This window comes from Primulina huaijiensis, chromosome 6 (genome assembly GCF_012295235.1).
Source record: "Primulina huaijiensis isolate GDHJ02 chromosome 6, ASM1229523v2, whole genome shotgun sequence".
Taxonomy (NCBI): domain Eukaryota; kingdom Viridiplantae; phylum Streptophyta; class Magnoliopsida; order Lamiales; family Gesneriaceae; genus Primulina; species Primulina huaijiensis.
This window is the reverse complement of record NC_133311.1, coordinates 11,207,039-11,222,844: the sequence shown is the minus strand read 5'-3', so window position 1 is coordinate 11,222,844 and position 15,806 is coordinate 11,207,039. Positions and strand designations below refer to the sequence as shown.

At 35.5% G+C, this 15,806-nt stretch overlaps 1 protein-coding gene across 9 annotated transcripts; it reads right to left on the bottom strand.

Annotated features, from left to right (window-relative positions):
• Positions 1-346: 346 nt before the first annotated feature.
• On the bottom strand, positions 347-14,569 carry LOC140979404 (uncharacterized). 9 transcript variants are annotated; one of them, XR_012175730.1, is made up of 7 exons: positions 14,426-14,569; positions 14,072-14,341; positions 13,227-13,370; positions 12,851-12,907; positions 8,064-8,198; positions 765-881; positions 347-642 (listed from the first exon to the last, which is right to left on the bottom strand). XR_012175730.1 is itself a non-coding variant. In XM_073444787.1 (6 exons), the coding sequence occupies exons 1-6, from the start codon at positions 14,486-14,488 to the stop codon at positions 816-818; spliced, it is 735 nt and encodes a 244-aa protein (XP_073300888.1). In that variant the 5' UTR covers positions 14,489-14,569; the 3' UTR covers positions 347-815. The 9 variants fall into 9 exon arrangements, 6 of the variants coding, with proteins under 6 accessions (XP_073300888.1, XP_073300889.1, XP_073300891.1 ...); XR_012175731.1 differs by lacking the exon at positions 8,064-8,198; XM_073444787.1 differs by having other exon boundaries at positions 347-881.
• Between the last annotated feature and the right edge of the window lie 1,237 nt (positions 14,570-15,806).

Here is a 15,806-nt window from a genome sequence, read left to right as displayed (position 1 = left end):
GTCTCACAAAATACAACCCGTAAGACCGTCTCACACAAATTTTTGCCTCACACCGGATAAGTGGGTGGGGAAAAGTATTTTTCTTTTCATTTTTTAACATAAATTTTTACAAAGTCTATAATGGTACATTATATATAAATTATCAAATAAATCTCACGAAATTTATTCTTAGATCGTTATTTTTCTTTGTAAATTCAATATTATAAAAATCATTTTTAATTTAATCTCACTATTTACCTTACACACTTACCTTAAGCTAATTATATACGAAGAAAATGATTCCTCAAGAAACAAAAAATTCCCTTTTCCTCACATTTTTTTTTTGATAATCTGTAATGTACTTAAGTAGAATAAAACAAACATAAGATTTGCAGTGGCGACTGAATAAAATTTTACGCCATGTAATATTTTTCATGTCTGATGAAACACCACTATCACAGTTTATGGGGTCAACACTAACGTCATTTTCCACACAAAATTACTAATTAATTTCTTCGTATTTAAAATGTTGATCAAACTTTACATGAAATCGTATTGCCACTTGATCAGCAGCTCGTATAATAAATCTTGCTACGTACGAATTTCTGATCGTTGCCACCATCCGAGTTATTATACGGAAGCCAGCCCAGCTCCCAATCTTAGCTAGAGACACCCTCGGACGCCCCGGTGGCAGAGCAGATGATATTGAAATGATCGAGTTGAACAATCAGATGAAGGGTAACAAGTATGAATACAGTTAAGATTACAAACAGAACATGACATACCATTACCGAAACATATAGTGTTCGCCGTCTTGCTCATAGAATGTGGCCTGCCTACTTGTAGATCCACTCGTTTGCGCGACCACCTGACTCATCCATGTCTATGAAAATGCTTACTGCCTGCAGCGGGTATAAGGAAACATGTATTTACTAGAACCAACTCAAACTAGTGGTGTCTGCCTACAAAACCTATCAATCTTAAAGGAATCGAACACTCCACGTATTTAAATAATCACGGTTCATATTTATAGTGAATAAACTACAAGGGGGAAAGCTTTTCATGATATAAAGTTTACAGTTCTAAGAAAAAGAAAAACGGTACGATGGCCACAAGCAAAACGCAAAAGAACAAATCTTCCAAACAATATTGTCTTAGCTTCCATTTTCCAATCTTCCATAAACCATTAGACAGATCTTTTTTGTTATTGCATCAAGTGAATCCCCGCTAAAACTTTTCACCAATTATGTTGAATTCTTCTACTTTCTTCCCACAAGAGAATCGATATTCTCACTACCATCATACTGTTATTTCTTTCATCCATACAGTCAGTCCTGCGCTTACCACTGTAATGGACAATGGTACCAGTGTATCACCGTTAATGACCGAATCTTTATTTGAATGAATTACTAATTAAGACATTATTAAAGAATTATTAATTAAATATTATTAAAGAATTGATTAAAGGAACAGCATGTTGGAATCTACCAAATTTAAAATGGACCACTCAATCAACTTCAGATTATTTTCTCCCGATAAATCCTATTAGACAAATAAGATTATAACATGTGGCAGATAAGATTGAGTTCGTATCTTCTAAAATAGTCCGGATGCAGCCTATAAATAGAAGCTGATTTCATTTGTTTTCTGCGCCGCTTTCCTTTAGCTTCTTTCTCTCGAGTTCTAGCCTTATGCCTTAGGTTTTCTAGCCAATTTCTAGGACAGTTCATTGTCGGGAAGCATTGGAGCTAGTGTCGACACAAAGAGAGGTTGGTGACCCGGGACACACAGATCGAGACGTCATCAGCGAGCTGACGACGGACGCAAATACAATCCTAAAGCCTTAAAAAAGTGATTTAAGGATCATTAAGAAGAACTTTGAATCATGTTTAGTGATTCTGGATCTGACATGTAGTGATTTATGTATTTTGGTATCGTCTAAGTTCGGACGAATAGACTTTTTGTCAGAATGTTTTAGTGAGAATCGTGATTATTAACCGAGGATATCTAAGCGTAATATACACACTTATATGCTGCTGCATATTTATCTGCATGACACTTGTATTACTGCTTTGACATATTATGCATGATATATCACGTTGGACCTGATATCTTATGAGATATACATCATTTGTTTGGGCAGCTTGGCCATGTTCTACATTGTGGATGATTAGATATTGAGAGATACAGTTTCCGATGAGACCGCGGGATCTGATGACCCTAGACATTGTAGGTTTGGGTCTTGATGATGAGTGTGGCAGTCAAAACATGCCTATGGCAGATCAGAGACTACTGAATCAGGCGTCTCTAAACTAAGCATGAGATTCTTGACTAGATCTTTGATATCCGAGCATATTGTATTTCACATCCATCATATCGATTTGTATACCGGTACATTCTCATATTGGACGATTGTCACTCACATCCTTGTTTCATCTGGACACCTCATTCCACGGGGCAGGTCTTATGTTGGACAGTTCGGAGGGCTTATGTTGGACAGTTCATACGGCTAGGGCAGTGACTAGCGCAATTGGCTTTTCGATGGTGATCTAGTGGAGGTTTTATTTGGTTTCTCGTATTTCTTGTGCAAGATTATGATTTCGATGTGGTTGTATTAACGTTTAAAACTGAGATTATTGTTTTGTTTTCATTTGGGTATTTGGTTTCCGCTATTTATACGTATTAGTCTATTTAGTAGTGGCTCAGGTAAAGGATAAACATCAGTATTTCTGTTTTGAGGATTTACAGGTTCATTTTGGTTTCCTTTCAGAGAGAAGGAAACACTCAAATTCATATGGTTTGAACCATGAGATTTTTTTATCGAGTTTCTGTCTGTGACGATCCGACTTCATACGAAGGATTAGTGAATAGTTGTCGTCAAGCCGAGATCATTATTGCTAGGAGAGAGACTATACAAGCTAGCAAGAGTTTTAATTCGTTGGGACCGTTTTCCGGTTCTGGAACACTGTGCAGCAGAAAGGTTTTCCTACTCAAGGTTTTCGTCGTGGAGGGACATCGCAAGGATCTCAGCAACGCCCATGAGTCCTTAAATCAAGAGCAAGCTGAGGAGGAAAACAAGAAATTCATTACAGATAATTTCTTTTTGTGGTATTCTAGCATATGTACTAATTGACATTGGGGCATCGAATTCATTCATAGCATCAAGATTTGTTAAGAAGTATAAACTACCCTACGTGTCATTAAATGTTTTAATGTTGGTGTCTACACCTAGGGACAAGAGGTATTAGCTAAGCGACTAGTCTGTGTCTGTCAATTTGCTGATATTGGCTATGAGAGATTTTGATTGTATTATAAGAATCGACCTATTGACCAATTATAGAGCGACCGTAGATTGCAATCAACGTCGCGTTCAGTTTCATTCAGAAGGAAACGAGAATTGGTTTTCTACAGTGAGGGAGCTCGACCTCCAGTGCTAGCAGTGTCTGCTGTAAAGACACATGGGACTTTAGCGAAAGGAGGGGAAGAATATCTCATTTATGTTGTAGGCGTATCGAGGATGTAATCAACGTGAAGAAAATTCCAGTTGTCGATGAATTTCCTGATCTTTTTCTCGATGAAAGTCCTGGATTTCCTCGGGAAATTAAAGTGGAAGCTGAGATAGAATTGGTACAGGGAACCGCAACTATCTGTAGAGCGTCTTATAGAGTGACACCATCGGAGATGAAAGAGTTGAAACAACGGTTATAAGATCTTTTTGACAAAGGATACATTACACCCAGTGTGTCTTATTGGAGAGCACCAGTGTTGTTCGTCAAGAAGAAAGATGAGTCTATGCGACTTTGCATAGATTATCGGAAGTTGAACCGAGTAACAGTCACTAATAAATATATGTTATTGCGGATAGATGACTAATTAGATCAACTACAAAGGACTTCAGTATACTCGAAGATTGATTTACGGTCTGGATATCATCAGGTTCGAGTTCATCAACGTAATATCCCCGAGACTACATTTTGAGCAAGGTATGGGCATTACAAGCTTTTAGTGATGCCGTTTGGTTTGCCGAAATGCTCCAGCAGTTTTTATGGATTTGATGAACCGAGTATCCAAGAGTATCTTGACAAGTTCGTCATTGTCTTTATTGACGGACATACTCGTATACTGTCGAAGCTTTAAAGAGCATGCACAACATTTAAGGATTGTGTTGCAAACATTAAGGAATCACCAACTGTATTCTAAGTTGAGCAAGTGCAAGTATCAGCTCGACAAAGTTGTCTTCTTGGGACATGTCATATCCAAAGATGAGATATCATTGGATCCTAGCAAATCGAAGCAATATTGAGTTGGTGGGCACGACCGGAATCAGCCCAAGAGATAAGAAGTTTTCTAGGTTCGACTGGTTATTACTGGAGATTCATCTCAGGATTTTCTCAGATTGCCAAGCCATTGACACAGCTAACGTGTAAGCATGTGCAGTTCGAGTGGACAAAGGATTGTGAAAATAGCTTCAAGGAACTACGCCAATGTTTGACAATTGCACCAGTTTTAGCTTTGCCATCTGGATTATGAGTGTACATTGTGTACACTGATGCATCATTTCAAGGACTTCAGTGTGTTTTAATCCAAAATGGTCATGTCATTGCATATGCATCCAAACAGTTGAAGAAGCATGAAAAAAACTATCCAATTCATAATATGGAATTGGCGGTGTTTGCTTTGAAGATTTGGTGACATTATCTCTGCGAAGAGAGATTTAAGATTTTTACGGATCACAAGAGCTTGAAGTATATCTTCACTCAAGCAAAGTTAAATATGCGCCACAAAATATAGATGGATTTGTTAAAGGATTATGATTACAAAATCAAGTACCATCCAGAATCAAAAAATCTCACAGTAGACGCTCTTAGTCGCAAGGTGAGATTATATGCACTTCAGATAAGTCTCATCTCAAGTGAAATTCAAGATTTTTGTTCTCTGGGACTTCACATCCATCATAAGAAAAGAATGGAAAGCATTCAAGTAACGTGTATTTTATCTTAATCGTAGAATCAGACAAGCTCGGTTTTCTGATCCGAAGGTGAAAAAGTTAGCAAGGTTAGCTAATGGAGAAAACATATCTGGCTTCATGTTTCAAACAGATGGAACCTTGTGTCTGTCAGGGAAAATCGTAGTTCCAAAGGATTTCGATCCGAGATATGAGATTTTATTTCAAGCCCATCGGAGTAAGTTGAGTATCCACCTCGAAAGCATAAAAATGTATAATGAAAACCAGGTTTTGGTGGAAAGGTATGAAGAGAAGTGTTTACCAATTTCCAACCAAGTGTTTGGTTTGTTAGAAAGTGAAAGCTGAAATAGATGATCAGGAGGATTACTTCAGAATCTTCTTACCCCTGAACAGTGTTCTAAAAAGCCCGCTTAAGCCTCACTTAAGCGCGCTTAAGCTTGAAGCTCGGCAAAAACGCCCCGTTTCGGAGAAAGCGGAAAAAAGCAAGCATAATTAAGGTGTTTAATTAAGCGTGCTTTAGCACAATTAATCGCATCTATTTATTTTTAAATTTTTTTTATTTTGAAGGTATGTCTTTTTATTTTAAAATAATAAATTTGGTTTATAATTTAGATGTTTGTTTTTTAATTTTAATTATGATTAAGCGTGTCTCATAATGATTTGACAAATATTTAACATTTTTAAAGTGTTTTAGTTGCAAAAACAAATAAAGACTGTAATTTTGATATTTTTATGATTTTATAAATATGAAAATTAATGCATCAGACTTAAATTTATCATATTTATGTATTATTTTATCTATTTATTGGTTTGAGATAATTACAATTACACTAAAGATAAAAAACGCTTTTTCACGCTTAAGCCTGTGCTAATCTCGCTTAAGCTTGAAAAGCTTGGAGCTTGACATCCGCGCTTCGGGACGCTTCACGCTTTTTAGAACCTTGTCCCTGAATGGAAGTGGGAGCATATGATGATGGATTTTGTCACCCGGTTGTCGTTGTCTTCCAAGAATTGTGATGTCATTTGGTTAGTTGTGTACCGACTGATTAAGTCAGCACATTTCATTTTATATAGTCGAGAATATAGTTTCGATTGCATGACAAGACTACATCTAAAAGATTCTTAAATATCATGGTGTGCCAACAAATATAGTCAGTGACAGGGACTCACGCTTACCTTAAGGTTCTAGGGAAGTTTTCAGAAAGCGTTGCGACATTGAGTCTGAGAATTGCTTATCATCCAGAGACTGATGGTCAGTCTGAGATGACTATTCAGACATTCGAGCACAGACATTCGAGGACATGCTAAGTGTTTGTGCTATGGATTTTGGACCAACATGGCATGATCATATGTCGCTTGTGGAGTTTGCGTATAACAATAGCTACCATAGCAGCATCGGTATGGCTCTGTTCGAAGCATTGTATGGTAGACGTCGTCGTACTCCATTGTTTTGGGACAAACTAGGAGAACAACTAATGCAAGGACCAGAATTAGTGCAACAAGCAATTGACCAAGTGTAACTGATCAAGAAGATAATTAAAAATGCACAAGATCGTCAAGATTGTTTTAGTGAGGTACGTGACGTATTGACTGAGATATCTAAGCGTAGTATACACACATATATGCTTCATATTTATCTGTTGTGTGATATATGTTTTACTGTTTTGACATATTATGCATGACACATAATGTTGGGCCTGATATCTTTTGAGATATACCTCGTTAGTTCGGACCGCTCAGCCCTGCTCTGTATTGTGGACGGTAATCGAGAGCTACAGTGTCCGACAAGACCTGCAGGCTCTGATGACCCTAGACATTGTAGGTTCACGTCTTGATGATGAGTGTCGGAATCAAAACATGACTATGGCAGAGCAGGGACTACACACTCAGGCGCCTCTAGACTGAGCATGAGATTCTTGACGTGATCCTTGATATCCGAGCATATTGTATTTCGCATGCATCATATCGGTTTGTGTACTCGTACATTCTCGTATTGGGCGATTGTCACTCACGTCCTTGTTTCATCTTTGACACCTCATTCCACGGGGCAGGTATTAGGTTAGACGGTTCGAACGAAAAAGACAGTGGCTAGAGCTGTTGGCTTTTTGGTGATGATCCAATGTAGGTTTTATTGGTTTCTTGTATTTCTTGTACAGAATTATGATTTCGATATGGTTGTATTAACGTTTAAGACTGAGATTATTGTTTAGTTTTCGTTTGGATCGTAAGATAATAAGTTGTTTGATTTCCGTTTTTTAATTGTTGTTATTAAGTTTATTTATACATGCTTATTAGTCTGTTTAGTAGTGGATCCGGTAAGGTCACTACATCACCACTCCTTTTTGCCTATTAAAATTTCTCTACCCTAGCCCTACTTCTCTCCTCGTCCCACCGCTGCATGCTTTGGCCTCTAGTACAGCTCCATAACATCTTTCAGTGGGATACCTGAGATGGGTTGTATTCGCAACCACATATTCCAGGAACCTTAATTTCTGGACCTTCCAACGCAATACAAATTTCAGAACTCCGCGAAGACCTTATTTTTTTCATATATTTTCTTCCATCCTTGGTTTTTCTTTTCAGAAAAGCAGAAAAATATTTTACCTTAATGTTTCCTTTTGCTGTCTGTAAAACTTAAACATAGATTTACGAAGCAAGATTTTAAGCCAGTAAATGGTAAATATGGTTTCTCTGGAGTCTCTTTCTGCACAGAAATTAAAGAATAAAACTACCTCTGTGCATACTTTGACGTCCATTTTTTCGTTTTTTTATCAACGCACAAGTGCGGTCACACAACTGAGCATCAAAGGATTAGCAGAACCCAAACTACAGACATTTTTCTATTATCACATGAAGAATAGAGAAACATATGCACTCAAATTCATTTGCATGAAACAAAAATGTAGTAGGTAATCATTCCAGTTAACTTTTTGGAAACAATGCACAGCCAGCACAGCCTCTGTACTAATGTAAATAACTGACTACATTAACTTCCTGACATTAAAATATATCAATTTGAAACTGACTTGATTGGAAATTAATATACTTATATGGTGAAGAGACCTGTGAAAATCATTAATGAGGATGTAAGAATTCAAAACCAAAGTCATAGATTTACCTTTCCTATACGAGGCCGTTCTTTCAACTTTTCGAGGCTGTTTCGGATGTGTGAGACAGCTCCCCAACATTTCAAACTATTGGCCACATTATCTAGCCTCAATATATATTCTTCTTCAGTAAGTGGAAAGGATCTCTATCAACGTTCCCAAAAAATTGGCGAAGATGAGTAAAATGAAGAAAATAAGATAATGCATACGCACTGCTACTAGCAGATTTATATTAATTGTAAAGGGGTCAGGGAAGAGCACTATCAGCCGTGAAATTGATTTATGTTGACAAGAAATGACTATGTGTGCAGCCGCACAAGGTACATACGATTCAATAGCAAGAACACATCATTTGGTCGAAGAGAAGAAAATAATCCAACATGGATGGCCCTGAGTTTGGCTTACATTAAAGTATAACCAAATTTGAATGCATATAACAACTTGCGATACAATTTGGACAATGGCATTCAAATTACAAAATCTAAAAACTAAACCTAATTTGATAACATGAAAAAAAAAAAAAGAAAGTGACTTGTCTAGCTGCTTTAATCACTGCCCACAGGTAGCAAAAGTCACTCTAATTGCAGCTCATTGCTGGTGTCGACAGTACCAGAAATTCAAGCTAATAGGCAACACGGCATGCATACCATGGGACATACTAGGTAAAGAATACAGGCTAAAATGAAAAGAGCTAGATAAAACAAGACCAAGTTACAGGAATACAAATATTATGATCAAGTGCAAGATATCTTTTTAGTAGTAGCAGAAAAGAAGCAGATAAAGCTTAACGTGTTGTGCCGTAGTTCGATTTGAACATAAATCAAGTACTACTTGGACAACTTTTCAATTGAGCTACATCCTTGTTAATTTGCCAACTCGAAAGCAACTCACAAGCCTTTACATTTTAAAAGCCCCACATAGAGCTAAATATGGATGCTTTGAGATCAACAATTTTGCTCTCATGCTAAAAAAACAAGGCTTCATATGCCTGGCTCTCAACTTAGCTCCAAAATTTTAAAATTTCAACATTTAAAAATCAACTGAGGATATTCTTTCAAAATTTAAAATCAAATCCTTATCTTGCATTTTAAATAAATAAGTCACAATTAAAATACACATCTTTTTCGCTTTTTTTCAAAGAAACATTATATATTTTCCCTTGTTCCATTCAGTCATTACACAATACCTTTTTTATACATATCACATCAACTTTCAATTAATAAACAAACATTATTTAAAAAATAACGCAGTTCTTTTCTCAAAATTTTTGTGTTGCATTAAAAGTCTAATCAAATGCCACCCAGACTTAGGAGCATCAAGTCAATCTTGATCTTTTATACGAGTTAAATAATATAAAAATATATATACATGAGCAAAATGAGTTGAACTTGAGCTCAATACCGTCACAATTGTGCTAAACAAGTAGGTTTCTCAGCATCAAGTTAAGCTTGAGGTTTGATGAAGGTTCAAATGACATACATGCAAAAGTCCCGTTGCTAATGAACTAAGCTTGAATTCAATAGTTACAGTTTTGAGACTAAAACCATGCTCTTGACGATTAAGTAAATCTCAAGCTCCACCTTCAAAGTTCTCCAACTGTTAAATTATGAGTAATAAAGAAAAAAGAGTAAAGAAAGAAAGAGAGAAGAAATTATGAGGAAACTTTAACAAAAAATGCCCAAATGATTAAAGCCTACGCCCTACGAATTTAACTAGAACTGCTCATTATTTTTACCTACATTCGATACAACTATCTACCTTTCATACATGTCAGCAAGTAATTTGGGATATAAATGATGGACAAAATCACCTATTGTTAGTTTTGAATTTTGTCCAACAGGGATAAGTCGCAAACAATGCTTCCAGATTCATGGGGACTGAGAACTCAAAAAGTGGATTCTTTTACAGAGGATGAAGGATATCTTCCCCACTAGCATAATCCCAGAATGAAATTAGAATAAGTGACTAACATTGAAATCAGGAAGTAGAGTAGTAAGCAGCTTTGCCTATCAATCTGATGCCAATGAATCAGATTTCATTCTAACATTAATATTTCGCTTCGACTGACAGTTTGTTGAACACTTAATGCAAGATAACAAATAAATCAAGTATGAACAAATGCTTCTACGTTTTTGTTAGAATCTAAGAGAGCTGAATTAGGTACCTTTTACCACTTTAATTTTAAAGTGATTTGCAAAATTTCGAATTTGTGCTATGGAAGACTATCAACCAAACACAAATAATGAGTAATTACGTAAAATTGAAAAGTAAATGATAGCAACAAAGAACACAAAATTTTGTCATAGCAGTTCTATGAAAAAATGTCTCTGTCCCTATTCTAGGTTATAACTTCATTAACTGAAGGATCATTTAAAAATATTCAGTCTTGAGGGCTCCAATCTAGCCACCCTCTTCACGTTTTCTAGGCCTTGAGATCCCCAAGGAGAGCCACGTACAACTTCATCAACTTCGCGTACCAATAACTTACATAAATTTCTAATTTGAGCAGGTATAGGGAGACCTTACGACATTTTTTATACTTGTGAAGGCTCAAAATTGTAATTTCTTGTGTTATATAAAATTTAAACAAAGACTTACATAAATAACTTACACTTGTAAAGAATGTAAGTGGATGAACTTTAGATAACAAAAATGACACGAGCTAGATTGAATTGTATCAGCCTTTTTCTTCTTTTTTCTTCAGCTCCACGGCCTCTATTAACAGCGAATTTGGCCTTCAAAATGTCGATTCTCAACCCCCCAAATTTCTCCAATTGCAAACTACTTTCATCATTTAACATATAACATCTTTATTCAATGTACTGTCCAAGACTTTTAGCGTAAAGGTCATGTTCTAACATAAAAAAATTTGAAAATTTGTACATGATGCCTGACACGCCAATTCCAGTTCCTTGGGCCCAAAAACTAGCTGAGCTCAACATCTAGGACGCTAGATCCTTAACAAAAACACCTTTGAAAATTGTTGAATGTGTAGGTTGAGTGTTGGTATAACTCCTTGAATGATCAAGGCAATGCCTAGAGTGTTGGCCTTGTATCCAAGCACTCCATTCACGTCACTCGGCAGCTTTTGAGGCTGCGGCTCAGATGTTCTCAGCCATGCTTGTATGTTGGATTGTAATGACCCGAATCTTTATTTTGAATGAAATACTAATTAAGAGATGATTAAAAGATTGTTAATCAAGTATTATTAAGGAATTGATAATTAATGGACAACCCAATCTATTTCAGATTACATTATCCCGAGAAATCCAACTAGACGAATGAAATTCTAACACGTGGCAGATAAAATTGATTTCGGATCTTCTGAACTAATCCGGATGCAGCCTATAAATGAAAGCTGATTTCATTTGTTTCCTACACCGCTTCCTTCATCTACTCTTTCTTGAGTTCTAGCCATATACCTTAGGTTTTCTAGTCAGTTTCAAGGACAGTTTAGTATCGGGAAGTTTCGGAGCTTGTCTCAACTCGAGAAGGGTCGATGAACCGGGACGCAGATCGAGACATTATCAGTGGGCTGATGACGGAGGCAGGTATAATCCTAAAGCCATAAATAGTGATTTAAAGATCATTAGGAAGAACTTTGAAGCATTTATGGTAATTCAGGATCTGGCTTGATAGTGATTTCGTTACGTTGGTGTTGTCTAGGTTCAGACAAGTTTCTGTCAGATTGTTTTAGCGAGGTACGTGATTTATTGACCGAGATATCCAAGCATAGTATACACACTTATATGTTGCATATTTATCTTTTGCATGATACATGTTTTGCTGCTTTGGCATATCATGCATGACATATCATGTTGGGCCTCATATCTTTTGAGATATACCTCGTTTGTTGGGGCCGCTCAGCCCTGTTATGTATTGTGGACGGTTGGACATCAAGAACTACAGTGTCCGACGGGACCCACGGGCTCTGATAACCCTAGACATTGTAGGTCCACGTCTTGATGATGAGTGTGGGAGCCAAAACATGCCTAGGGCAGATCAAAGACTACACAATCGGGTGCCTCTAGAGTGATCATGAGATTCTTGACTTGATCCTTGATATCCGATCATATTGCATTTCACACGCATCATATCAGTTTGTATATTCGTACATTCTTGTATTGGGCGATTGTCACTCAAGTCTTTGTTTTCATCTTAAGCACCTCATTCCACGAGGCAGGTCTTAGGTTGGACGATTCGGACGGCCAGGGCAATGGCTAGAGCAGTTGGGTTTTCGGTGGTAATCCAGTGGAGGTTTTATTTGTTATTGTATTCTCGTGCAGGATCATGTTTTTGATGTGGTTGTATTAACGCTTAAGACTGAGATTATTGTTTTGTTTTCGTTTGGATTGTAAGATGATTAAGTTATTTGGTTTTATCAAGTTTAATTTTGTATGCTTATTATTCTGTTTAGCAGTGGCTCGGGTAAGGCGCTACATGGATAGAAGCCCGGGGTGGTACATAAAGTTTTTCGAAATATTTTGGGTTCAAAAAGTTCTGTCAAACTTCGATTGCTCGATTTGCACGTTGCATAATTGATACATACCTAATTCATAAAAATTAAAATATAAGTTTCATTATCATCAAAACATTAATCAATTCCAGATATTAAAAATATGTTTTAAATAATTAAATTCCACACTAGTTAAGTTTGAGATAATGTCGTTAGGCGTAAGACGGTGAGAGGTTTCAGTCCTGGTGGCCCAATTCAGAATGCTTTGAGTCTTGCTACGAATTGCGATATAATCGAGTAATGACAAGCTAGCACAATAAGCATCTGAAAGCACTAGTTCACCTGCTCCATATACTTCCACATTACATTTAAAGCAAGGAGATTCCTGCCCATGAACTCCTGTATCATTCAAACAGGAAAAAAACTGTTCAATATAGAGTTAAAGCTAAAGATAATAGTGTGCATAATTAAAAGCCAAATGTTATGTTAAAAACACAAACCCAATAGCAATATAAAGAGAAAAGACAACTCATAAGGCTTAGGTATATCATTTAGATGAAGAACCATTAAAAACATCAACTGTACAATTGGAAAGTGTCTTTAGTCAAGTCATGTGGAAAATGCTAAATAGTCATCAAATAGTCAAGAGACAACGAATAAGAGTACATGTAAAGGCAAATAAAAAAAGGGAAAAGGAAGAAAGAAAGAAACTAGGGACCTTCTTGATTAATTGAACGTCATATGATCTCCCATATTTATTCCTTATAAGAGTTGCCAGATCTATCCCGCTAAAATTGGAGTCATCCGTTCCAACAATTCTTTCAAGATTATCTCTTATCATGTCGCTATTTACCTGGAAAATCTGAAATGATATCACTGAGCAGATATCTTCACTTCCCATTCCAACGCTGGAAAAATATGAGAGCTTTGTGCAAGGCCAATAGGAAAAATTGATAAAGAAAAAGTGAATGTACTTAAATAAGGAGGCCGTAGACTTCAAGATCTCTAAAGTCAAAGAAAAGCATATCTACATCAGTAACTACCATGATACACTTACACACCTTTCTCAGTTTACGACTGCATCACGAGTACTATTACAGGAGCTGAATATCTTCAAAGGTGACACAGAACAAGGGTATGATGGATGCTTACCTGTACACATACTACACAATGCTGAAACTTACACACCTAAATCCATTCGTGTTTCTCATAAGTTGCATTTTTGCTGTTGGGAGGGCAGTATTCTGAAACTCAAAGTCAACCTTTAAGTTACGCGGGAAACTATTCTTACTCATGTGATGACATCAAACGATTATCGTTCTGGTTTAAATATAACATTGGCACCATTTACATACTGTGCTCCACAGTCACCACCTAAAAAATCTACAAGAAGAACCCTGTTACTAACCCCAGAAAAGCTCTCAAGAAAATAGATATACTTAACTTTGTTTGCACTATAGCGTTAAGCTAGCTATTCGCATCCTAACCAGAGGTTTACTGTATGTATACAAACAGGAGAATAACAAAGAAATTCGATTTAAAAAAATGGAGAACCGGACTTACAGGTACGTCATCATTTTCTTCTTCGTCACTGTCCCGAGTTTCATCGTCATCTTCACTCGTATTTTCTAATTTACCAGCAGAAAGAGCTGGAGAATCACGAACTCGACGCCGATTAGCAAGCAGGCTGGAGGCCCTGAGTAGCTGAGAGTCATGATTCGAATACCCAACAAAACATTGAATCCTGTTGCTACAAGCAGTACAACCTCCCTTATGCCCCCAGATTCCCAGCAACCAAGACCCCGGATTTCTCAACGCAATACTCGTCATATCCTGAAATTTAATCACCAACAAGCAAGCGCACTCTCATCATATCAAATCAAAATTAGCGTAATCTGAACCATAAAAATTACAAACCTCACCCGTGCAGAGAATTCGACAACTCCCCGACTTCCACTGTGAAGATAGAGGAATGAGCATCAAAGGAAACGCAGCGTTGGAGAGAATCAATTCAATGGAGAAGGAAGGACCTCAAATTATCGGTTAAATGGTACACGTGTATTTTTCGATTTATTTATTGAGTAGGTAATGATAATGATAATTGTGTCGCATATTTGTAAATATTTTTTATGATTTTATTTGTTTATATTTAAACGAATATCATAATATAAAAAAAAAAATTATAATTTTAGTATATAAATTAAAAAAATAAAATTGAATTACAATTCGGTATATAGAAAACAAAGACTCTATCGCTGAGTTACATTAAAGTTTTAATATTTTATTAATATATATAATACAATTATTAAAACATATCATAACATAAAAGCTAATTGCCTTAAGTATCTCAAATTAATAATATAATATAGATAATAATAATAATAAGTAGTTACGATGTGTGTACAATCTTTTTTATTATTATCGATGGACTAAAGTGAAATTTGATAAATTATGGAGGGACTAAATTGATATTTGAATGGTTGAAATAAAAATAAATAAATAAAAAATGTGTGTTGAAATTAAATCAAAAAAACAAAAGTGTAATATTAATATCATATAAGGGTAAAATTGGAAAAAAAGTTGGTGTCCTGTCTAGGTAGTTATTATCATGTCCTCACACTTGATATAATAGTATAGAAGTATATATAATAATAATAATAATAATAATAATAGTTAATAAACAAAGAAATTATTTAATTTTTTTAATATGAATAATATCTTTAAAAGTTTAATACAGTGAATTATTTTACTTTAAAAATTTGTGTTAATTTGTGTCCATCTAAAACAATGATTAAATGGAACACAGATGTCAAAAAATGGTAAATTTAAAAAATTTTGCATATAAATTTCAAATAACACACTTAGCCCAATTCCTATCAGTTATTGATTAATTAAAAAATGACCACTAAAAAAAACCATAATAATAATAATAAAACTTTAAATGCATCGGCTGTGAAATACTACTCGAATAATAACAATAGAAAGATGTCACGAGAGACCATCAATAAAAAAAATCTTGAATTTTTAACAACTCAACCACATATATTCTATATTATTATATTTATTAATTGTTATTATTATTAAGTGTGAGACCGTTAGAGTAACTATATTAAAGGACACCAAAATATTTAATTTCATAATTATCTTTCTTACCCTACTACAAACATTCTCAAATCACTCCATATTTTAGATAGAAAAAAATCTAAACAAAACTTTTCTTTTAAATCGAACAACTCTTCTAAATTGAAAATAATTTTGTCGTGTTAATTGTTTAGTATCATTTGATCAAATTAAAAAT